This window comes from Micromys minutus (genome assembly GCF_963924665.1).
Source record: "Micromys minutus genome assembly, chromosome: 29".
NCBI classification, from domain to species: Eukaryota; Metazoa; Chordata; class Mammalia; order Rodentia; family Muridae; genus Micromys; species Micromys minutus.
Genome location: NC_137964.1, coordinates 36,507,129 through 36,531,565, shown reverse-complemented (window position 1 = coordinate 36,531,565; position 24,437 = coordinate 36,507,129). Strand labels below are relative to the sequence as shown.

The 24,437-nt window shown below is 44.9% G+C and overlaps 3 protein-coding genes across 6 annotated transcripts in view; 1 reads left to right on the top strand and 2 right to left on the bottom strand.

The window, feature by feature from the left end:
- Nucleotides 1–81: 81 nt before the first annotated feature.
- PGAM5 (PGAM family member 5, mitochondrial serine/threonine protein phosphatase) lies at nucleotides 82–8,740 on the bottom strand. Of its 2 annotated transcripts, none has more exons than XM_080940841.1 (6): nucleotides 8,541–8,740; nucleotides 5,945–6,123; nucleotides 4,767–4,892; nucleotides 4,598–4,686; nucleotides 4,370–4,503; nucleotides 82–1,325 (listed from the first exon to the last, which is right to left on the bottom strand). In XM_080940841.1, the coding sequence occupies exons 1-6, from the start codon at nucleotides 8,726–8,728 to the stop codon at nucleotides 1,175–1,177; spliced, it is 867 nt and encodes a 288-aa protein (XP_080796967.1). In that variant the 5' UTR covers nucleotides 8,729–8,740; the 3' UTR covers nucleotides 82–1,174. The 2 variants fall into 2 exon arrangements, with proteins under 2 accessions (XP_080796967.1, XP_080796968.1); XM_080940842.1 differs by having other exon boundaries at nucleotides 4,370–4,500.
- A 3,736-nt stretch (nucleotides 8,741–12,476) lies between these two features.
- PXMP2 (peroxisomal membrane protein 2) lies at nucleotides 12,477–23,953 on the bottom strand. 2 transcript variants are annotated; one of them, XM_080940789.1, is made up of 6 exons: nucleotides 23,737–23,953; nucleotides 21,483–21,593; nucleotides 19,239–19,401; nucleotides 18,186–18,237; nucleotides 15,984–16,103; nucleotides 12,477–12,777 (listed from the first exon to the last, which is right to left on the bottom strand). In XM_080940789.1, the coding sequence occupies exons 1-5, from the start codon at nucleotides 23,856–23,858 to the stop codon at nucleotides 16,006–16,008; spliced, it is 546 nt and encodes a 181-aa protein (XP_080796915.1). In that variant the 5' UTR covers nucleotides 23,859–23,953; the 3' UTR covers nucleotides 12,477–12,777; nucleotides 15,984–16,005. The 2 variants fall into 2 exon arrangements, with proteins under 2 accessions (XP_080796915.1, XP_080796914.1); XM_080940788.1 differs by lacking the exon at nucleotides 18,186–18,237 and having other exon boundaries at nucleotides 23,737–23,936.
- A 272-nt stretch (nucleotides 23,954–24,225) lies between these two features.
- Nucleotides 24,226–24,437, top strand: part of POLE (DNA polymerase epsilon, catalytic subunit) — a 42,682-nt gene continuing 42,470 nt past the window's right edge. For both annotated transcript variants that reach the window (XM_080940394.1, XM_080940393.1), the window contains exon 1: nucleotides 24,226–24,301. In XM_080940394.1, the coding sequence (XP_080796520.1) occupies nucleotides 24,240–24,301 (62 nt within the window). In that variant the 5' untranslated portion in view covers nucleotides 24,226–24,239. The remainder of the gene's footprint in view (nucleotides 24,302–24,437) is intronic.

The following is a 24,437-nucleotide window of genomic DNA, read 5'->3' as shown; positions in this document are numbered from 1 at the left end:
CCTTCTAGGCTGTAGGAGGTATCCTCCAAGCAGGATGCCTGAGATAAGCCCTGGGATAGAAGGACTTCTAAACACCACCCAAACAACAAAAAAGTAAAACTTTATTACATACTTTCCAAAGAGGACAGAGAGATACATCAAATATTCCAATTCATTGCATTAATTACAGAAGATACCACTTCACAGAAACTGTACTGGGCTTTTGGGGGGGGTGTAGTAGTATATACCTGCAATCCCAACATTTACAAGACTGAGAAGGGTCTCCAGTTTGAAGCCAGCCTGGGCAACAGTTGCAAAAACAAAACCACATACAAAAAAAAGTTTTTCTTGTTATCAGAATATCTGGAATAAACACATCATTTCTAAATGACCTACAAAACCAAGGTTAACAGTAGCCAGTACCAAGTTAAGATGGAACTATCAGTCAGGGATATTTTTCTGAATCTTTCAACTCAGGCTGGCTGGAAACTCATGATCCTGCTTCTGCCTCCCAAATGCTAGAATTACAAGTATCTGCTGCTTCCTCTTTCTCTGGTCAGTCAGTGAGGGCTCTTTGCCTCCAAAGAACTTTCAGAACTGTCACTTACTTGCCTTATACAGGCCACAGTCTTTCTGCAGTGCCATGTCTTTCATGGCTTTTATCTACCTTATAGGAAGTCAGCCTCTTTGTCTTTCATTCAGATGCAGTAGACACAGGACCTCTTAATTGGGCTGAGAAGTTGGTTTTCAAAACAGGAACCCACATGAGGAAAATCTTTGATAAGCAGCCAAAGTCCCTAGATTGCAGTATATGAAATAATCAGCTGTAAACAACCACCATATTACCTGACAGGTCTCCGCCAGAGGCTACCGATTGTTCAGTCAATCTTCTGTAATCACATAATGCAGTACAGCCAGGCCAGTACAATACCCTTGACAGACCTGCCTAGGAAGGCTCCTGTCACACCACATAGGACTGTGCTGGTGGTAATGGTAAAGTAGAAAGGTTTCAAATAGGCCATCTAACTCATAAGTTGCCTTCTTCAGCCTGAGCCAGAAATAAGCACCCAAGTATGACATCAGAGATATTATCCTCTTCTGGAGACAACATGAAGCCACAGCACAGCTGTGGAAGACGCGGGAAGGCTGTAGCTAGGCCACCAGCGGAGGACAGGGTGCAGTCTTACAGGCAGCCTCAGGACCGAGTAATCTTGTCTGGGGGCATGAACCCTGTGTCCCCAAGGGTCCTGAGTGCAACACGACCATTAGGTCGAATCACCAGGTGGGTGATACTGCCGTTGTTGAGGGACAGGCGGAGCCAACCTTCTGGAGGGAACTGCAACGCTCTGGGGAGAGAAAGATGATGCTAGCAGAAAGTTCAGGTTGATACAGTGCTGCTTTGTTCAGGGAGAGAGGCTGGGTTCAAGAAACAGCCTTTTGGAATGATACATTCAGCTAGGTAAGTACTGGAGGTCTGCAATGTCTCGGTAGTGCTCTAAATAAGGCATTCAACCTGTGGGGACAAAGGCTTAACCCAAATAAGTCAGAAATGTGCTCAGGGCTAGTGGTATCAGGGCATTTAATGTTTTTCACTGTAACACAAAGCATCCAAATTTGTGCTAGAAGTATTTCTGACAAGACATGGCCGGTCGGTCTCCTGGGACAAGGGTAAAACACATGACCCCTGCATGACTTCCGTGCACACAGCTCATGCTCTGCTTTTTAAGACAGGGTTTCTCTAACACTGGCTATCCTGGAGAAGATCTGGAGAGAGGGAAGACATGCTGCTCTTACAGGAGTAGAGTTCAATTCCCAGCACCTGTGTTGGGCAGCTCATAATGTCTCTTCCCTCCTGCTCCAGGGCATGCAGGCACATACACATGAATACCAGCTGAGCAGTTTGGTGTCATTTCTGTTTAACTTCAACTTCATTTACCAACATGTGACATTCCTGCTACTAGTTGCTTAGTTTTAAAATGTAAATACTGTAAAAGCCCTGTGATGTGTGTCCAGATTAAAAGGGGACATGATTTTTAGGGATGGTGCTTATGTGGCTCAGGCTGGACTCAAACTCACCACGTAGTTATACCTGACTTTGAATATCTGATCCTCCCGCCTCTCCATCTTAAGTGCTGAGATTATGAGCATTCACCACTTCGATGGGCTCCTGTGCTGCTGGAGACACACCCTGGTCTTTGTATATGCTATGCAAGTACTCTGCCAGCGGAGCCACATGTCCTGTCCAATCAGTTCCAAACTATGTACTGTTGTGATCTGCTGCTTTAAAAAGCTTTTTTTTTTTTTATTTATATGAGTACACTGTAGCTGTCTTCAGACACAGCAGAAGAGATCCCATAACAGATGGTTGTGAGCCACCATGTGGTTGCTGGGAATTGAAGCCAGGACCTCTGGAAGAGCAGTCTGTGCTCTTAACCGCTGAGCCATGGCTCCAGCCCCCTTAAAAAGCTTTTATATCTTCAAGGGGCTGCATAGATATTTACATAAACAAATTTTCATTTTATTTTATTTGAGACAGACTCCCTCTGCAGCCCAACTCACCTTGAACTTGCTATGTAAACAAGCTGGCCTAGAACACACAGAAACCCATCTACCTTCTAAGTGCTACTTTATATAAGGTATATCTTACTTTGTTTTACATAAACAAATTTTCATTTTATTTTATTTGAGACAGACTCCCTCTGCAGCCCAACTCACCTTGAACTTGCTATGTAAACAAGCTGGCCTAGAACACACAGAAACCCATCTACCTTCTAAGTGCTACTTTATATAAGGTATATCTTACTTTGTTTTGCTTTGAGACAGGGTCTCACTATGTAACCCTGGCTAGCCTGGAACTCAAGAGATATACCTACCTCTGCTTCTTCCTAAATGCTGGGATTAAAGGTGTGCGCCACCACACCTGACATGAAGTGTATTTTTAAACAATAAAGTGGACCCGTGAGAGTTCAACTTGGATAAAGGTCCTTGCTATGCAAGCCTGGCAACTTGAATTCAAGCCCTAGAACCAGTTCTGTGGCACATAAGGAGTTCTCTGTGTAGCCCTGGCTGGCTGTCCTGGAACTATGTAGACCAGGCTGGCCATGAACTCAAGAGTTTTGCCTGTCTCTGCCTCACAAGTGCTGGGATCAAAGGTGTGAGCCACCACTTCACTGGGAAAAAAACTGTAAAGCCTTCCCTGCCCCCCCCCCCCCCACTTAGTGTTGAGGATCAAACCTAGGCTCCTAAACATGCCAAACAAGCTACTTATCACTAAGCCACACTCTAGCCCAAGACAACTATGCAATCTTAGTGTTGCCCTTCACAACTCAGGATGCTGACTCTTAAACAGGACTAAAAACTTCCCACGCTAATTCTCTGCATTTTCATCATTAATGTCAGTTATCAGAGACTATTAGAGAATATAAGATAATGAAGTACAAAACAAACAGGACATTCCTGGATTTTCATGTTAGAAGGAATATATGGGGTGGATCCTAACAAGCAGTTGGGCTATCTTCGTTCTAAAAGCACTTGCTTTTATTGGAGAGTATAAACTAAGTACTTGTCCACCACATCACTCTGCTTCCTACTACCAGTTCTCAGTCTGATAATGGAGCTCCAATGGCCAGTAGGGATTCCCAGATCCTCAACAACCTTGTAGTTTCTTGGGATTGGTGCCTGCATAACTGACCATGAAGTTCCCCAGCTATCCCTGGGCTTCTGTTCAGGTGTGATAGAACACACCATGATGCCATGGGCAACAGTCCAAAAATAGGTAGCAAGCTACCATGATGGCACCCATGGAAAAGTGGCTAAAGCAAGGATATGTAGGGAAACAGTATGAGTCTGGAACGTTCTACTGTATAGAAAGTAAAAATCCAAAACCAACAATCATAGGTCATAATGTACAACAGGCCCAATCACATGTACAGGACTAACAGAAATATCATGTGCCCAAACTGTTCACAAACACACAAACATGGAGAAAAATGCTTATAGAAATTCTGATACCAACAAAATTTGAAGGAAACAAAATCTCAGAGCAAGTCTGAGTGTTACCGGCACCATCTACCGACAAGCAGTTGAAACAAGTATGTAAAAAGCAGGCCAGGGGGGTGGTAGCACACACACTTTTAATCCCAGCACTTAGCAGGCATTTGGATCTCTGAGTTTGAAGCCAGAGTAAGTTCTAGGACAGCCAGGGCTACACAGAGAAACCCTGTCTAGGAAAACCTTAGATATTTACCACTCATAAGGTGGTGGAGGCCAGAACACAGCTCCTTATTTGTCAGGCTTCACCAGTATTCCCCTCTGATCATACTGAGGAAGCCCAAGGCCAAGGAAGATAGTGCACTGGACAAAGGCATCGTCACTACAAACCAGCACTTACCTACAAACAATATAGCGGATGACATTGGCGTGGCATATGAAGATCTCATAGCTGTCCTCCTCCTGCTTGGCATCAGCTCGGTGGATGTAGTTCCTGAAGGCAGCCTCAATCCGGGCTCCATCTTCATAATACTGCTAGGAGCAGAGTAAGGAGTTGTCAGTGTGAAAGCAGACAAGGGTAAGGACAGGCCTTGCCCTAATCCAGTGGTACAAGGGATGGCATTTTTACCACAGCCTCTGGCTTCCAGTGAGAGACAGGTGGATCCGGTTCAATGGGGGCACCTTCCCGTAGCAAGTCTGTGCTGACTCGGGAGACACCTGGAAAAAAGCAGGCCCCTGTTCAGCCATACTTCCCAAGACTTAATCTACACACTCAGCATAGCAGAACCAGTACTCACCTGGCAGGTGCTTACTGATGATGTCTGTGGTCTCTACTGCACGGGTCATAGAGGAGTGGACAATTTTATTAAACTTTAATCCTAGGCTTGCAAGTCGAAGTCCCGTGAGTTCAGCCTGCTCCCGACCTTGAAGGAAAAACACCTGTGAATGTCATACACCAGGATCCTCCACTTACTGTATAAATAGTAAGGTGCCATCAAGTACCAATGCTGATGTTATCCTCATAGGCTTAACCAGGGTCAGTGCCCCTGGGAGCAAAGAAACAATCAGTTGTCCTCAAGCCCAAGAGAAAATACACTGGTTTCAGTGAGCAACGTGAGTAAACTCAAAAGCAGTGGAATGCAGACCTTTGGCTATTCCTATTTTTAGTCAACTATGTTCAAAATCAAGTTCCACTTGGGAACAGAAAGAATATATATAGCCCACTGATATAATTGCCTAACACGCCAAGCCCTGGGTTCAATTCTAAGTACAGATAAGGGGAGAACAACAAAACCAAGTCTCAGCATCAATGGCAGCCAGCTGCCCCATGATACAAAATAACACGCAGAAAAACATGAAAACTGAACTGGGCTTGGTGATACAAACTTATAATCCCAACATTCAGGAGGGTGAAGCAGGAGGGTTGCCATGAGTTCAAGGCCTGCTTCATAAAACACACAAACTACAAACTGATTCTCTGGAGTCACAAGGAGACAGTTGATAGTAAATGCTGTTTCCTTAAATGTACATTTAGCACAACTGAAAACATTTTAAGAAATAATTTTTCTTTTGTTTTGAAAATAATCTTTTGCTGGATATAGTAACCTGTATCACCACAGTGGTGACCTGATATCCTTCCTGCTTATGCCCAGGTGTCAGAAGCCACAGAACAACTCCTCAGGTTGGAGAAACAATCTGCTAAAGAAGAATTCTGGAGACATGTGACCATCCAACTTTTGAATATGTATACAAATGGGAAATAATAACACCTATCAAGAAACTTTAAAATAAAAAGCCACACCACCATGTATTCATGTTCCCACCCACTCAGGAAGCAAGGCAGGGAAATCAGGAATTCAGACTACATGAGACTTTGTCCCCATCATCACCTCAAAGAGGGTAGGGAGGAGAAGGAAAGAGAAGAGAGAACCTGGAGGTTCAGCTGGTAACTTCAAGACCAACAAATGAGTCATACCTAATGGGGTCAGGGTGCGGTCCTTCTCCAGCGAGCCATCCACATGGTACTGGGAATGCCGGATGAGGAATATGTGCCTTGTAGCCTTTGCCTTATAGTGGTCCAGCCTGGATGCCAGTTCATCTTCTCCAGATTCCACGTTTCTTTTTTTCAGGTTAATGAGCGACAGTGGCTCTCGCCTAATTGTGAAAGTATGTCTTGTCTTATGATCCCTTGTCCAAGACACCTTTCAGTGCTTGGGAAAAGGCCAGGAGGGAAGCTCAGCCCAGAGACCTAGCCTCACAGAGCATATCTTCACTCTTCCTGAAAGGGCCAGGCTTACTCTAGGTGATATGGACGCATGCATATAACACAAAGCCTCAGGCTCATGTTCCTGGTGAAGATGGGCTGGAGAGATGGCTTGGAGGTTAAAGTGCTCATAATACAAGCAGGAAGACTCGAGTTCAGAAGCCACATAAATACTGGGTAGGCATAGTTACCCACCTATAATTCCAGCCTCAGAACGTGAAGACAGGATCCCCAGAAGAAGCTGTCCAGTCAGACTACTTGTATTAGCAAATTCTGGGTTTGAGAGACCATGCCTTAAACAATAATCCTGAAATATCATCAAAAAAGAATTTCCATATCTACCTCAGGTTTTCACACAGACTCACACATGCACATGGGAAGAAAAAAAGGAGACACTGTCAATAATGCCGCAGAAATTCAAGCAGTGACAAGGACAGGCGTGAGAATGGATAGCTGCACTGAAGCAGAGCCTGGGACTGGACTGTCTGTGTGACTCCAGTAGTCACGAAGCTGTTGCACTCTTTTTTTTTTTTCTTTTTTCTTTTTTTTTTTTTAAGTACACTGTCACTGTCTTCAGAGGGCACCAGATCCCTGTTACAGATGGTTGTGAGCCACCATGTGGTTGCTGAGAATTGAACTCAAGACCTCTGGAAGAGCAGTTAGTGCCCTTAACCACTGAGCCATCTCTCCAGCCCAGGGCTGTTTTGTTCATTCACTACTTTTGGTGTGGTGATAAGACAGGCTCTCTCAGCAATCCTACTTCAGCACCTGCACCAACGTCCCCAACAAACTAGAAACACTAGATATGGGCCCCTGGCTGTACTGTCTCAGAGTACTGTCTGCATTCCTCACACATGGAAAGCTGAGACAGGAGGATCACAAAAGGCCAGGTTGAATAAGTAAATAGAATTATACTTAGGTCTTATGTAGTTCAAGATTCCACACTCAATATTCAATCAACCAGGCATCAAAAATACTCAAAAGCTTGCATCTAAACTAAACAGGACTTTTTAAAATGTGACTTTTACCTCAAGCTATATAACTTAACAATGACTTAGGTAGCAGTTTTATTGTATTGTGATAAATAACCTATGAATGATTTACAGTATACAGGAGGATAAGGTAGATGCCTAGACTATCTGCAAATACGCTGTCATCTTGAGCTCCACAGAATGTGATATGTTCAGAGATCCTGGAACCAATACCCCAGCATACAGAAGGATTACTATAATTAAGTTAAAACTAATAAAAATAGAGCTCTTTTCTAAGTTATACTAAACACACTTTACATGTTGTCCATCACAATTTTAAAAACTGTAGTTAGTGGACTGGATATAGGAGCTGAAGAAACTGAAGCTACTTAGTTAAATGTAGGAGGCAGAAACAGGACAAATCAAACCTACCCAGGTTACAACAGTGGTGGAAGAGAAGGTCTGAAGAGTATGGTGGTGGCTTAAACACTGTCTGAGCAGGCTAACCTGGGGTGTTAGTCCCATATACAACCAAGCCAAAGTCTTGTTGCAGATACAGGAATGTGTGGGGCTGGACCACACAAAATTTGGGGACAACTGTTAGAGAGGAAGGCACACCAGAAAGAAACCAAGTGGATATGCCAATTTTAGTCCCATCCTGCACTTGTTTATTTATCTGTCATGCAGCCTTCCCTCACCTAACAAAGATCCAGTCACTGTACCGGTCCATCCACATACACAGACATGCAAGCAAATATAAAACATTTAAAATCGGGTAACTTCATTGATCATTTTTAAAGGCAGGGTGTTTCTATATAGCCCAGAATTCAGAGATCTGCCTGCCACTGATTCCCAGTGCTGGGATTAAAGCTGTATGCCACTATAGCTGGCTCACCCTTGGTTCTTCTTCAAGCACAGGTTCTCTGACCTCTGAAGGAATAACATGCTTGTAGTCCCAATTTTCCCCAAGCTGCAGCAGGACAATTTGTGAAGCAAACCTGAGCTATCTATCAAGACACTAACTAAAAGTACAATTTAACCCTTTAGAAGGTCAGGCCCACAGAGGTTAATGGTTCTGGGACAAAGACCTTCGGGTGGACCGTCTCTGAACAAGGACTCCTCGAGGATGGGGTCTGGGTGGACATAGGTCCCTCAGAGGGATGGATGGTCTAGGCACGAAGACCCCTGGAAGATGAGCCTCCTGACACGGAGACCCTCAAGGGCCGGTCGCTCCGATTCACATAAACTCAAGGCATACTAGGACACACTGTCCCCTTCAGGGCACCCGTGATGGATGTGAGGAAGCAAGCCTGGGCCCCACCCTCCCATCCCCGCACCTGTCCCAGTTGGAGTCCCAGATGCCTCGTCCGGGGCGCGCTCCTGTCCAGGCCGGCTGCTCGGTTGCGCGCGTGTCTGCATCCCCGCCACCTCGTGGCTTTCCTACTGCTACGGCCGAGAAGAGAACAGCGGCCGAGCCACCCGCCAGACCACAGGCCGCCAGCTGAAGCGCCTGCCGGAAAGCCATGCCGCAAAACCCAGCGACCCGACGACAGGATGCCAGGGACACGCTTCCGCTTCCGGCTGGTGGAAGTTCCACCCCTTTCCTGAGACAAAGCAGGAAACGCCTTTCAAGGTGCCACCTGCCGGTGGCCTCAGGGTAGCAGGCGCAGATGCCTGCCTGCCCTTTGGTGGGTGTGAGTTCCCAGGGGGAAGAAATCAGGCACTAGATTTATATGAATTGAAAAAAATCTCAAGCTTGGCACTTGCTCTAGATCTGAAAATTTTTGTGTTTTCTTTCATTATCCGTAAGTGTATGCGTACTCTCAACTTTCACCTCCAGAATTCTTTTCACTTTTTTAAAAACTGAAAGCTTCTGCATTCAACTACCAATTCTCTATTCCCCACCCCTAGCCCCTGGAACCTTCTATATGCTTCCACATTATAGATCAACAGTCCTTCTGTGTAGGAAGGGAGTCCATCTGTTCTTAGTGCTGGTAGTTCTAGGCCCTGTTGAATTTGAGGCCTAGGGACTAGACTAGCAGGCCCAGGGACTTACAGCTCCAAGCTTGGGCTTATTGCTTTGGGCTTTAACTTCCAACAGGCCCAGAATTTGGCAGCTACTATGAATTTTCAGCTTTGAGAAGTAGTGAAGAGCAGCAGGCATTTGGTAATATTACTGCTCCTGAATGAACCTCTAGCCTCAGACATTCTCAGTACCCTTGGTCTTTGACAATGGCTAAGACGGCCCTTTTGGCTGGCCAGCTCCCTAAAACTCTTAGCAACAGTATCTCTGTTTTATCCCCACAGCCTTCTTTCACCTCAGCTCTGTATTCTCTCTAGCCTCCACCTTTTTGGGTTACCAGCTCAGCATACCCTACTACTAATAAAAACAAACTAAATTTTTTCACAAAATCCTTTAAGGCAAAATTGTACTACCAAAAAAGGGACACAAGAAGCTGCATTTCCACTGACTAGAAAGTTTCAGTCGGCGTTATATAAAGAAAAAATGGGGGTGTGGCAAGGGTCTTAACTCAGTCCTGGCAGTCCTGCATGCACGTTTGCACCAAGCACAGGCTTTCTGCACAGCCACCAAGAAAGTGCTCCCCCTCTGACCTGGGTGAGATTATTGCAAGGTCATCAGTTTACCACCATGCTTGTCTTGCTCAGAACACTACTTCCCAATGTCAGTGGAAGCTGTCTGGACTGATCACCACTGGAGCAAGTCTTCAACAGAGGTTCTGGTGGTCCACTATGGCTGCAGGGGTGTCTGCACAGCGGGCCCCAATATCTAAACTGGCCGCTAGAAGGGCTAGTTGTCCGTAAGAGGCTGCTTTCCTGACAGGGCCTTAGGCAGGCATCAGAGCAGGACCTGTTAAATGCTTTAATCTTTCACAGGAAGTATCAACAGGATGAGTACATAAAGGATTAACAAAATCTGTAACAAAGTTACTGTACTGTGGGGTGGGATGGGGTGAGATGGGGTGGAGAGATGGTTAAGAGCACTGGCTGAAGTCTGAAGTTTAATTAGAGCACAAGTATGTGACTCCAGTTCCAGGTGATCCAAAACCCTCTTTTGGTCTCTAAGGATACACATGGTACACAGATATAAACTCAAGCAGACACATAAAATAATACAATCTTTTAAATAAAGGAAATGCTGGTCAAAGTATCCAGAGCTAAATATGAGGAAAAGATTATTCTCTTACCTACCGTAACTATTCCCAGTTCATTTAACCACTTGTAAGTATAATGATAATGTCTGAGTGGAGGAGACTATAAAAGTACACTGAGACCTTCTCTACATGTGGGTGTGCCAACAAATATGTATGAAATGAGCTAAATGATGTGATATGCCAGATAGGCTGACAAAGTTTTCAAACCCACCAATGTAAAAAAACAGAAACAGACCTCAGAGACTACGTCTGAACACCTGAAGGTTCCCCATTCATGAAATGCAAAGAACAGTTGTTATAGGGTCAAGTGATGCTAACTCATGAAGGACACTGAAGACTGCTGACTCATAATTCCCTCAGCAAATGTTATCATGGCTGGTCTCTAGAACTGAGTGGGGGGAATCTAGTAATGGGGTTTTATTGCATTTCCCAGGCTGGCCCTGAGCATCTGATAGCTCCAGCTGTCCTCTTACCTCCATATCCCAAGCAGTCAGGATCACAAACATCAGCACTGCAGCCACTGGTCTCTAGAGCTGTGCATGGGACGCATCAGGCTAGGGCTATGCTGGAAGTTGTATAAATGGTATCAATCATGAGCTGTTATTTTTTATCAGTGTCCTAAGCGGAGGACCAGTGTAGAAGCAATGTCTACACACCCATGTTCACAACAGCATCAGAATGACCAACTCTTAAAAACAATGCAGAGGTCTTCTGACAGAGGAATAAACACAGTGTGGTATATATACACTTTGGAATGTGTAGCCTCAAAAAGGAAAGGAATTCTGACCTGTGATGATATAGATGAATCTTAAATATAACAAAATACCACAGACACATAACACACACAACAGAAACTTATGTCTGTTTTGGAGGCTGAAAGTCCAAGATCAAGCACTGTTTCCGAGATGGTGTTGATATGTGCCTGGAAAAGGAAGGTTCTACTCACGTGGCCAAAGAGCAAGAAGGAAATTCTCTGAAACTTCTTTTATAAGGGCACTAATCTTGTTTTTTGTCTGATTTAATAACTTCCATAAAGACCCTAACTCTCAATACTACAATGAAGATTAGGTTTCAACACAAATTCAAACCATGAGTTAAGAGCACTGGCTACTCTTCCAGAGGTCCTGAGTTCAATTCCCAGCAACCACAAGGCGGCTCACAACCATCTGTAATGGGGTCTGATGCCTTCTTCTGGTGTGTCTGAAGACAGTGACAGTGTACACATGTTAAATAAATAAATTTTTTTAAAAAAATACACAAATTTGAACCCTGATGAAATGCAGTTACTTTCCTCATTCCTGTGACCAAATTCCTGACAAGGGACTTAAGAAAGGAAGTACTGACAGCAGGGTAGCAGGAACAGATGAGCACGCCAAGCAGGTGGGTGCTACTGTTGTTCGTCTTCTCATTCAGTCTGGAACCCCCAACCCATGGGAATGGCACTACTCATATTTGGGGTGGAATGCCCTTCCTTGGTTAAACTTTTTTTTTATTTATCTTTATGTGTATGAGTGTTTTGCCTGCATACATATCTGTGCCTGTGGAGACCAGAAGAAGGCATCAGATCCCGTGAACCTGGAATTACAGATGGCTGTGAACTGCCATGTGGGTGCCGGAACTCACGCCTGGGTCCTCTCCTCTCAATCACTGATCTCCAGGCCCAGTTAAACCTTCTTAGAAACATCCTCATAGGCACACCCAGAGGTATGTTTCCATGGTGTTTCTGAATGCCATCAAGCTAATGATCAAGATTAACCAATATGCAGTTATTATGTAAGGTAAATAAGCCAGTCCTAAAAGGACAGTACCAACTCACACTCAAGACAACACAGAAATGGTGGTTATTGGGAGGGAACAAAGGGGAAGAATGGGGAGCTGGTGTTTAATAGGAACAGTTCTACTTTAAAATAAAAAACACCTAGAAATGGACGCTGATAATGTTTGCAAAGTGCCATGATTGTACTTTCTTAACCGTACACTTAAGTGGTAAGTGTCGACGAATTCTGGTACAACATAAAAGAATTTAAAGAGATCTGGCTATGCTTTCCCAAGCAACAGCAACTGTTCTGAGAAACCACAACCATCACCGAAGCAGCTGCATCAGTTTATTGACCTTTACCTTATTTTCAGTGACAACTCAGATTAACTCCACGAGACTGGTGCTGTCTCTCTGAAGCACATGATTCTGACACTAACACATTTCCTCCTCCCTCTGTAATTGTAAGACATCTTGAATCACATAATTTAGTCAGGTGGTGTCCTTAATGATGGATTCTGCTCTCTCCTGCTGGTGGTTGAATCTCCCCAGACCTCATCCACGGTGCATTTGAAATCACTTCCCCAGAGAGGCCAGGTAGGCATACCAGAACAGAGCTGCCATGTTGGCAAAGAGCACCCGGAACTGCCAAGAGAACAATCATTAAGCCCTGAGTGGGAATCCTGACCACATCCCTCACACGTTAATCACCCAAGATGAAATCTATCCCTTCAATTGTTTGCTGTTTGATCTATCTTACCTTCCCACTATTGAATGTCGTGAGCCTTTAGTATATAACAAGGTTTGTTAGGGTCCAGCACAGGTAGGAGTATAAATTACCCTTTTCTAACAATGTTCTCTATGACTTAGCCTCAGCCTAGCCCACCACCGCCTCAGTACCTGCTCAATCCTCTAGACTTAAACCACCTGAAAGCACCTTTAGTCAGGTGCTATCTCTTCTAGACAGACACTTCTGTAATAGTATCTGTTCCTGTCTTGCTAATTATGAGTCTTTGGTACTGGAGCTCAAAGTAGTACTTCACAATACTTGATACATAACTTCCCTGTCCCTCAAGCATTCCTGTGCAACTGTCTAAAACTAAAACCTTAAGCCTAACCTCACATCTCTGCTTTGAAGCCGTCTTTTAGCCTCTTCATTCCTCCACTCACCAATCTCCCTTATCTTTCCAGGATGCCTTAGGCTCAAAGGTCTGTCATCCTGTCCTCCTAGGACTCTAGATTCCAGTACTATGAACAAAACAGGCCCAGGCCCTAACTAAGAGGGTTTCTTATTTAACCTTATTTAAGAGGGTTTTTCTTCTTAACCCAGAAGCTTTATTTTCTTCCAAATACCTAACTTGCTTCTATGCTCAGACCCAGAGGGGAAAGGCCAAGCAGGCCTGACCATTCATATCAACTCTCTGAAATCACAGAGAAAGAACACCCACCTAAGCATGATTCTGCACTCACCCAGGGAACCCCATTCACTCACCCTTTGAAGATGAGTCTAGGGGACCCATGTTTTAGTCCTTAATGTCCACCCATTTCAGAAGCAGCCATCTCTATACATAATATAGATTTGGGTTTGTTTGTTTGGTTGAAGGCAAGGTTTCTCTGTGTAGCCCTGGCTGTCCTGGAACTCACTGTCGACCAGACTGGCCTTGAAATCACAGAGATCCACCTACTTCTGCCTCCCAGCTCTTAGGATTAAAGGCATGTGCCATCACACCCAACTTCACAACACAGTTTTGTAAACATATTATTTCCTGACCTCAAGCCCTCTCTATCACCCTGGAATTCCTGGTTCTCCTGCCTCTGCCTCTAGAGTGATGAATTACAGGCACCAGCATGCTCTGCCTGAGCTGTGATTTGTGTGCTTCCCACACACTCCTCAAGTCAAAGCAATCTAGCTTTAGCTCCTAATCCATCCCAATATGGCTCTTAGGAAGTTCACTGGTAAAATTACTTCAAGCTGGACATCTGTTGGGTTTTTTTTTGGGGGGGGGGGTTATGGATAAATTCTTACTATTTCTGCTATGGTTGACCAGCCCTTTGTTAAATCTTAAATGTTTGCTGATTTTTTTTTCCTGCTTTGTAGTCTATGCGATGCATGTATGCATGTGAATGTGGGTGATCTTTGTGTGTGCTTGTTAAGTTGTATATTTATGAAGTGAGGCATATGGATAGGTACTATATTGTGTGGTATAAAGTGAGGCTTGTATATGGAATGATGTGTATGTGATATGTATATATGCTCACTCAAATCGTTCATTCTCTCCCTCTTACCCTCCTTGTGTGTACGTGTGCATAATGTGGTCTGTGTATAGAGTGTAGTCTACATGTGTGTTTATAGTATATAAGTTGTATGTGTGTGCACACTGGCCAAGTTCCCTCTTCTTTTACCCAATAGGAGTCCTATGCTGACTCTACTCTGTTCCTCCTTCAATGGGCTCTTAGTCTGTGAGCTCCCTATAGACAAGATGTTTAACAGAGCACAGAAGAGGGTTAAGTTCCTGGAGTAGACTAAGGCTGCTGCCTAAGAGAGACCTGTTTAAAAGAATGGGCCTGGTTGGCAACTTGAGTGTTAAAGCTCTCACCTTTTCCTTCTTCAGTGTGTAGACACAGCTCCTGGGTTTAGAACCTGGCAGAGGTACCTAGTACCAATTCTTGGAAGAACTGTGCTGGTTCCCTGAGCATAATCAGACCCAGAGCCAGAGGAAGAATGCCCTTAGAGACGGGAAAGTGTGCATCTTTGATGGCCCTTCTCCCTTAGGGTTCAGCAGGATCCTGCCACCCTCTTTGTAGACTTACTGGGACTGTGATCCCCTCCAGTTGCAGGGAGGTCTTAGGGAAACATAGGGGATGGGCCTGGCACAAGGACATCTAGGACACAGCAGCCTGAAGCAGTGCACAAGTGCTGTAGAACTTGTAGAACTTCTGTAGAATGCTGAACCAATGGGCACTGCCCACTCTCCTGGGCTCTGCACTGCAGAACACTTGACCAATGGGCACTGCCCACTCTCCTGGGCTCTACACTGCAGAACACTTGACCAATGGGCACTGCCCACTCTCCTGGGCTCTGCACTGCAGAACACTTGACCAATGGGCACTGCCCACTCTCCCGGGCTCTGCACTGCAGAACACTTGACCAATGGGCACTGCCCACTCTCCTGGGCTCTGCACTGCAGAATGCTGAACCAATGGGCACTGCCCACTCTCCTGTGCTCTGCACTGCAGAACACTTGACCAATGGGCACTGCCCACTCTCCTGGGCTCTGCACTGCAGAATGCTGAACCAATGGGCACTGCCCACTCTCCTGGGCTCTGCACTGCAGAACACTTGACCAATGGGCACTGCCCACTCTCCCGGGCTCTGCACTGCAGAACACTTGACCAATGGGCACTGCCCACTCTCCTGGGCTCTGCACTCCTCAAAGCCAACAGCATCACTCAACCTTCAGCAGGCAGTCTCCTCAGCAGCATCTTTGTGTTTACAAGCACTGCAGTTCTCCCAGTTGCCTCCAAGGCCTTCTCTTTGGCCTGCCAGCCCTCTGAAGATCCTGCTCCATGCCAGGGTCTTCTCTATTACCTACTCCACTGCACTTGACTGTTGTGTCTGCCTGTTCAGCTGATGCTGAAGCAACAGACTGTTTTACTTACTAGAAAACACTAGGCTGAAACAGCTGCTTCGGAGTCGCTGAGCAACTTTGCAGCTCAGAATCTAGAGCTCACAGAAAATGATCAGGGATGGATCAGACAGGTAAACACATGGCTCAAGAGTACTTCCATTTGTTAAAAAAAAAAAAAAAAAAAAATGACAAAGGCCTTCAGTGGAGACAAGCAAGCCTCACCTGCAGGGGCACATAGTTGATGTTAATGAACTGCAAGGGTGTCCACATCCTCCAGTTCGTTTGTAGTGCAGGCCAGAAGCCACTCCTCATTTTGGCAACAAAGACACTGGTGTCTTTTCCCTGCAGGGAAAGTAAGGAAGCTGTGAGCAGTCCCTCCACTAATAGCAACTGTAATGTGGCACCCTGACCTTGACAGTGAATTATAAAACCTGCGCTACATTTGAAAATGCATCTACACGTACTGCTTTGCAGCTATAAGGAGCCAACTAGGCAGGTGGAGAATCTTCAGTGACAACAGCTCAGTGACACACTGCCTCTCATCCTGGGAGGCGGCTGTTCCCATCAGTCCTTATAGCTACCTGATGACAACTTCCCTGTGGCTAGCCTGTTATCAATGTTTCCTATGTTCACTGTCAAAGATGACAACTTTCCAGTCAAAACTTACCAGTTTTTAAGAGACAACCCCCCAGTAAAAGTTACCTGAGAAAATGAATGCATGCAGAGTAACCACACTGATAATGGATAGAAGCAACTGCCTTGCCAGTTTTTTTTTAATATTGTAAAATTATGATAATTAAAATAATCTGTAAGCAATAGTAAAAAATTAAAGTAATACAAAAACAAATCAACATGCAATGAAACTGAAAATCCAGAAAAAGAACTGAGTCTAAATAATAGCTTGCATTTATAAAAGTAAGAACATGATAAGATTATTTTGAAACACTGGGGATTACAGTAAATGGAATATTTACTGTATACAATATTTGATATAGGTATAAAAATAGAAACAGAAGTCTACTTCCCTTGTAAACAAATATAAAACTCAAAAGACAAGGGAAAAGTGTAAATTACTTATCTTGGACTCTTATCAAGTACTGAACAGGGGCTAGGATGTGGAGAGCCGGGCCAAGTGGTCTTCCCAGTGGCCCTGGAGTGCAGGGAAGGAACACAGTTCTTTCTCTAAAATCAGGAATAAGCTAAACAGAACCAGTACTGGCCTGGGGCTGGGGCCTTGAGGGAGTTGCAGATCCTGAGAAACCAACTTGTCCCACCTAAGGGGCTACGGCTCTCAGTCCCAAGGCTGCCATGTGCTCTATTTATGACACTGCCACACACACACACCACCGAAACCTGTACATAAGATGCTGCAATGTTAATAAACCCACTTGCATGAGCCATCAGTTTATGAAGGATCTCCTGGTCCCTATTTTTCTATCTTCCTTTCACATCTCCATACCTCCTACTTCAGACCCTGTTGCTGAAGAGTAACCTGCTGGTTCAGGTCACTGAAGAAATGGCCCAGTGGTTAAAAGCACTGGCTCTCTCCCAGAGAATCCTAGTTTTGTTCCCAGCATCTATATAGAGGCTCACAGCTGTCTATAACTCCACTTCCAAAGGATCCAATGCCTCTTCTAACGTTTATGAGCACCAGACATACATGTAGACTAGGGGGAAAAAAGAAAGATTTACCACACAATCACTAGAAAGTATTAGGAAGATTTATATTACCTTTCTATCATAAAATCCAAAGAGAAAAGAAGTATAAAGTTTTAAAACTTCTGTATAGAAACACACACATACACACACACACACACACACACACACACACACACACACACAAAAGCTTTTTTTATACAAGTTTACACATTACCTTTATATAGACATTTAACTTTATGTGAAAGTTTGAAACACCTAAAAAATGGGAAACTGATTTGATTTGTATTTATAATAAGGACTATTATTCTTAATCTATACAAATACACAAGTCAGTCTAGGGGGAAAAACATAGTGGTGCACACTTGTGATCTCAATACTTGGGGAGGCAGTAGGATTGGGAGTCTAAGGCCAGTCTGGGGTACACAGCATATTCAAGGCCAACCTGGGTTACATGAAACCCTATCTCAAAGCGTACCGTTTCACAAAAGAAGAAAAAGTGAAAACCACTAATATAAAAGAAGCAAAGTTCATGGAATATGCAGCATTTGGCATATAAAAATGTCTGACTTTACAAATAAAGGTATAAAAAATAAACAAGCAAGCAAAGATATATTCACCTGATAGTTACAAACTTTTGGTGAAGGATTTTGCAACCTTACAATTTTTATAGCACAGATCTCTTTGGTAAAGCCTATAGACATCCTTTCTCGGAATCGTGTGTTAGTTTGCTTTTTATATCTTTATTTATTTGAGACAGGACCTCACCTTGTACTCCAGGATGGCCTTGAACTTGTGGCACTCTTCCTTTTTCAGCCTCCTGAGTACAGCAATTACAGGCATAAGCCAACAAGCTCGGCTTAGAACCATATCAGTATATACAAAATACAAGTCAAAAAAAGCCATACTAAAGGTTATGAAATTATTTGAAAGCCAGTCTATGACAGAGTGGCATACACGCCTCCTGGACAGCAGAAGTGGTTCTGAGACCCAAGGGCAGCAACTACCACACTGAGTATGTAGCTCATAACCTCTACAGGACAAACAGGCTCCATGAACACTCATGTTTACATGGAAAATGTGAAAACAGAAAGCTGAGGACTAGCAAGATGGTTCATCACGTAACAGCACTTGCTGTCCAGTCTGACCCTGAGACCCACAAAGTGGAAGGAAAGAGCCAACTCCTACAGGCTGTGCTCTGGTCTCTACATACACCCTGCAGTACGTGCATGCCGAAACAAAACACACAGAGAAAGCAGAGAAACACCCTCTGCTGAACATGACCGCATTACTGTACACATCGACACAATCACAGAAGCTTTGACTCCATGCATAAGACCCAAACAAAACCACAGAAACTCCAGTATGGATGGGGAGAGGTTCATAAAGTCCTCCCCCAGCTGAGAAGCTACTGGAAATTAATAGCTTCTGGGAAGGAAAAAGTTTTTTGTTTGTTTTTTCAGGGATGCAACCCCTGGGAGACCTATACCCGCACACATACATGCAGCATCATGTGAAGTCGGTGGGTTTTAAAAAAAAGAACACATAAAGGTGAGGAAGAAAAGCAGAGTGAGGACGGGAATGGAGACATTAGATAATGTATGAGAGTCTCAAAAACACTATAAAAAGAGGGAAAAAGGAAGGAAAGGGGAAGGAGGGAGAAAAGAGGAAAGGGAGGAAGAAAGGGAGAAGGAAAAGAAAGGAGGAGGAAAGAAAAGAAAAAAGAAAGCTGAGAGTTCAGACGCTGGGGCCCACCCTAGGAAGCAGGCTACTAATCCACCTTTAACTGGAGATATAGCATACGCCAGGACAAACACCCACCTCCAGCAAGTTCATGACGAAGAAGAACAGCAACAGAAAAGTTGGGGCAAAGAACAGGCGATCCAGCAGGAGCCTCTTGACGCTGGCCCAGGGAACCTCAGGAGGGACCCAGTACTCCATGAAGAGGTAGAGGTAGTGACTCAGTGGACCTGTGACAAACAACCTGGACGCCACAGGGGTGTGAGCTGCACTGTGGTTCTTTCTCTATTTCCATCTCTGGTCCTCACACCAAGATTCACCTCAGGTCCTAAGCCCTCTTTTTTTCCTCCAAAGTACTTACTAAACACACAAATTCATAAAGATAGTCTAGGAAAAAACAAATTTTCTTTCAGCCAGTCTTTTTGCCCAAAAAGACTGAAGTTACTTCTGACAGTTCTTCTGCTTGGTGAGCTGGGACAGCCACAGTGACGGCCCTGGCTGAGGTATATGCCCATCTGGCCCTGGCTGAGGTATATGCCCATCTGACTCCTCTGTGTTCTAGGCAATCATGCTGTCTGCCCTCGTCTGTACCCCCATGCCTTAACAGGCTCCAAGAAACAAAAAGGCACAGGTCAGCTCCCAGAGATTCTCATCAAACCTTTAGGGGAAACTGGCAAGAGAAAACCTGGTACTACACTCTGACTTCAGTGTTTCTAGTCCACACTTGGCTCACTTGGGAAAGAGCCAAGTCCAGCTGAACTGAGCGTCACAAAACACAGTAATATAGAGAAGGGCAGGAGCCAGGGCTTTTCAATTCCAACAACTAAGATCTGTAAACTAGGTTTTCAATGGACCTTCCTGTGGGCCACAGTAAGGCGGACAACTGAAGTCTTTGGGAGGCCAAGACCATGTGACGAGGGTTAAGGTACCTTAGCTGATCTTGTTACTTGTCAAAGTATGGGGGATGTGGCTTTATAAACATTTTTAATAAATGGCCTGAATTATTATTCTTGGAAGCTTTTGTGGGGTTACGAGTGAATCCCAGTAGAGTACTTCCCAAGTATGCAAAACAAACAAACAAACAAATTAAAAAAACAAAAGCCTGGGTTTGATTCCCAGAACTGCAAAAAAAAAAAAAAAAAGATAAGGTAGTACACACCCATAATCTTAGCTCTCAGGAGACAAGGGCGTCAGCAGAGTTCTAGAGATAGATGAGGGAGTTTCAGTCTTTTATTTACAGAACAGTCTTTCTGATTATTTACTTACTTATTTATTTTGGTTCAGGGTCAGCTCTGGCTGGCATGAAACACGCTATTTAGAACAATTTGGCTTCCCAAGTACTAGGATTGAAGGCATGCACTACCACACCAAAATAAATGATGAAGATGAGTGAGATTGGCAACAACATACAGGAAGCCATGAGTTTAATCCTAATGCCACACACCCACACAGAGTCCATCTCTATGTTTTGGAGACGGGGTTTATCTGTGTAGTCCTGGCTGTCCTAGAACCCACTCTGTAGACCAGGCTGGTCTCAAATCCAGAGATTCCCCTGCTTCTGCCTCCCAAGCGCTGGGGTTAAACGTGAGTGCCACCACAATCCAGCTCTCTCCTTTTCTTCCTTTCTTCTTCTTCTTAATCACTCCAATTGGAAAGACTTCCAATTGATCTAGCCATTTCATTAGTGGTGGCCAAAGAACTCAGGGAGGATTTTGTTCTAAAGGCTGATCTCTGTACATAGCACAAGCCCCCAGGAATTTGTGGCAATGCTACTGTCCCTGTCTCTGCCTCCAACAGGCTAAGCTAAAAGTCTTTGTCATCATACACAGCCTCTGATATTTCTTTTTTTGTTTTGTTTGAGACAGGGTCTCACTATGTAGAATATGCTGGCCTCAAACTCACAGAGACCCAACATGCCTCCTGAATGCTGGAATTAAAGACTTACACTACTACACCTGCTCTCTGATGCTTCTTAAAGAATTGTTTTTTATTGTTTTTTAATTTTATTGTTTGTTTTCTATTTCTTATATGTGGATATTTTGCTTACAGGTATATCTGTGCACCATGTATGTGTCTGGTGCTTTATGAGGTCAGAAGAGGTCTTCAGATCCCCTGAAACTGGAGTTATGGATGTTTGTGGACTGCTACAAGGGAGCTGGGAATCAAACCTGGGTCCTCTATAAGAGGAGTCAGGACTCCTAGCTGAGCCATCTCTCCTGCCTCAGAATTAGGTTTTTAAACCAAAGAATTCCAAAGGCTTCATGCTGGCAGGCAGCTCTGCCGTGCTCAGTCTACAGAGGTGAGGCAGCTCTCTGTGGTACTTACCCATAAACTAAATATCTGAGAAGCCCACTGACTTCTAGACTTTGAGAGTCTTTTTTCTGCTTCTTCTCAATCATCTGGGCCAGAAGGTTTCCAAGGGCTGACAAAATGCCACTGTAGAGGAAAAGACAATAGAAAATGGGCAAGAGACCCAAGGGCGTGCCTGCCCTGCAAGGCAATGGCAGGGTTACTGTAAGATCCTGCTGTGTAGATCACAAGATGAGTCCTTGTTGAAGTCAGAAGATGGAAACTCTATGACCTAAAGCCAAAACCACAGATGAGCACAGTGAGGCTTGTACCAGCTGGGCTCCATGCATTCAGCATCCCCACAGCTGCACCACTGAAGGCATGGGTGTAAAAGGCAATAGGAAGGGTCCTCAGGGGGACACTTCTGTAGTTGACTGTGGTCTGTATTCAAGCTGATAACTATGTGTTGTCGTTTTTTAATATACATCTGAAATGGGACAGAAGTCACCAGAGATTCTTTTCTTTCTTTTTCTTCTGTCTCTCTCTTTAAAGACAAAAACAAAACAAAAAAGACAACAAAAAACACTTCTATAGTAATCGTGTATAAATTTACATTCCTGGAGTAAAATTCTCAATAAGAAGACAGGACCAATTGCTTCTTAAAAAGAATGAGTCTTGTCTTAGGTTTTGTTTGTTTGTTTGTTTGTTTGTTTTATTTTGTTTTTTGTTGGTGTGATTAAAAAAAAAAACTGACAAAAGGCAACTTAAGAGAGCAATGGCTTATTTCAGCTCCTAGTTAAAGGTTAAAGGCCATCACCGCAGGGAAGTCAAGGCAACAGGAGGTTGAAGCATCTCGTCACCTCACACCCACAATCAAGAAACAGAAAATGTATGCTGCTCAGCTAGCTCACGGTTTCCACCTACAGTCAAGGACACCAACCAGGAACCGGCTGCTCCTAGTGGGCAGTCTTCCCAGCTCAATTAAGGTAATCAAGATAATCCCCTCAGCAAAGGCCAAAAATAATAATTATTATTATGCTTAATCTTTACACACCAAGAAAACTTTGACTATTCAAGGTTACATCTTGTTTTACAGGTACTTTATGCTCATTGTAACTAGTAAGATTTTAACCTTTAAAAAAAAAAATCAAGTACTGACAAAAATGTATTCATATACTTTTATGCAAAAAATGCTTTTAAAATCTGTACATTTATCTGTTTTTTAAAATAAAGTTGTTCAATTAAAAAAAAGATAATCCCCTCAGGTAAGCTTAATTCCTAAATTTTATCAAGTTGACAATTAGCATTAACCACCATAGACCTATAAGCTGTCTTCTAAAAACTATAAAATCCAAAACTTTCAGTATGGCTCCTAAGGACCCTCTTGACTTGACCCTTGGTTGCTTCTTCTGTCTACTCTCCTTTTCCATCTTCTCCACCATAGTCCTTCTCTTTACCCTTCCAACACGCCCTGCATTTTTCTCTCTGAACTTTTGCACTTACTGTGCCCTGTGAGTAACTGCTTCTCTTCTCTGTACTTCTGCCCAACGTCAACAACACATGAGAAATTTCCCTAACTGCTCTAAGTTATACATTTATCTGCCTTCTGTGGGGGTTGGGAGGGTGGTCTAGTTCTCAGCTCCCAGAGGGAAAAAGCCTATGCCTGGCACACGGGAAGCACTCTGTACACACGTCTGAAAGGCTAAGTTAATAGAGAACAAACCTATAAAATCCACTAATAAAAATTAACAGAAACAGGGATATCTCGTTAAGAAATCGAACGATGTAGATCAAAGGGCAGAGTTCACCAGCAACGGTGCATTGGTTGCTCAGGGTTGGATATGTGTCCCTGACTCGCGGGTCTTCACAATATTCAGACTGCAAAGGCTTGGGACCTGATACACAAACAGCATTTAATGGCTAAGCAGAACGGGGCGCACCTTCATGCAGAACTCTAGCCTTTGGTACCCACATTCCTCCAGAGCAGTGGTTCTTAACCTTCTTAACGCGGGGACCCTGTAATAAGTTCCTCATGGTGTGGTGACCCCCAACCATAAAATTACTTTCATTGCTACTTCTAAACTGTAATGTGCCGCTGTTAGGAAACTTAAAGTAAATATCTGATATGCAGGATATCTGATATGCGACCCTTGTGGAAAGGTCGTTCAACCTTCATGGAGGTCCCTACCTACAGGCTGAGAACCACTGCTCCACGGGCAGCATTGGAGCTGCTTGGCCTGACCCTCTTACCCTCCCCTCCTCAACATTCCTCTTCCCAGTACGCACCCACCTGCTGACTGCTTTGGTGACCACAGGATAGAGCTTTAGGAGCAGCAAGTATTGGGCGAGCGCTCGCTTGGGAAGCGACCCGAGGTCGGATTCCACCCTCAGCCTTGACGCGGCAGGTGCCATCGCTGTCCGGGATCTGAGTCGCCCCGGGCGCCCACTCAACAGCCAGGCAGTTGGGCACCGGGCCCGGGATACGGGGCACAGGGCGGGGACGGCCTGACATTTCCTGTCCTACCTCGGCCCTCAGCGCGCCCGGCCGTCCCGCCAAGCGCGTAGCCAGACTGCACACTATTTTCCCTCAGTCCCTGCGACCCACCATCCAGGCTCCGCGGAGGATTGGAGAGCCGAGGGGCGGGGCGGGGCGGGGCGGGGCGGGGCGGGGCGGGCCCCGGCTACGTCCATCAGAGGTCGCGCCTTCCCATTGGCCGGAGCTGTAGCCTCGCGAGAGCACGGGAGAGCGCGCCAAATTCTCCCCGGAGTCAGAGGGAACTCGGGCGCAACGCGATGGTCCTGAGGAACAGTGGACGGAGGCATCCCGAGCCGGGCGCGGACAGCGAAGGCAGCCGGTGAGAGCCGGTGTCCTGCTGCGAAGGCGCTGGCGATAGCCGCGGCCGGAGCAAGCTTGGGCCGGCGCTGGGTCCGGGGAATTGGCGGGCCCGGCGCGCGGCGCGGCGGACAGGGCAGGCTCCTGTCTTCACCCTG

Coding starts and splice junctions, on each gene's coding strand:
- PGAM5 (XM_080940841.1), bottom strand. CDS start 8,728: ATGGCTTTCCGGCAGGCGCTTCAGCTGGCGGCCTGTGGTCTGGCGGGT. Junction 4,893..5,944: donor CCGCACCCTGACCCCATTAG/GTATGACTCATT, acceptor TTTTCCTTCAAG/GTCGGGAGCAGGCTGAACTC. Junction 1,326..4,369: donor ATCCGCTATATTGTTTGTAG/GTAAGTGCTGGT, acceptor TTCTCTCCCCAG/AGCGTTGCAGTTCCCTCCAG.
- PXMP2 (XM_080940788.1), bottom strand. CDS start 23,858: ATGGCACCTGCCGCGTCAAGGCTGAGGGTGGAATCCGACCTCGGGTCG. Junction 19,402..21,482: donor CTCAGATATTTAGTTTATGG/GTAAGTACCACA, acceptor TGTGGCGTCCAG/GTTGTTTGTCACAGGTCCAC. Junction 12,778..15,983: donor TCAACTATGTGCCCCTGCAG/GTGAGGCTTGCT, acceptor TTCTCTTGGCAG/TTCCGGGTGCTCTTTGCCAA.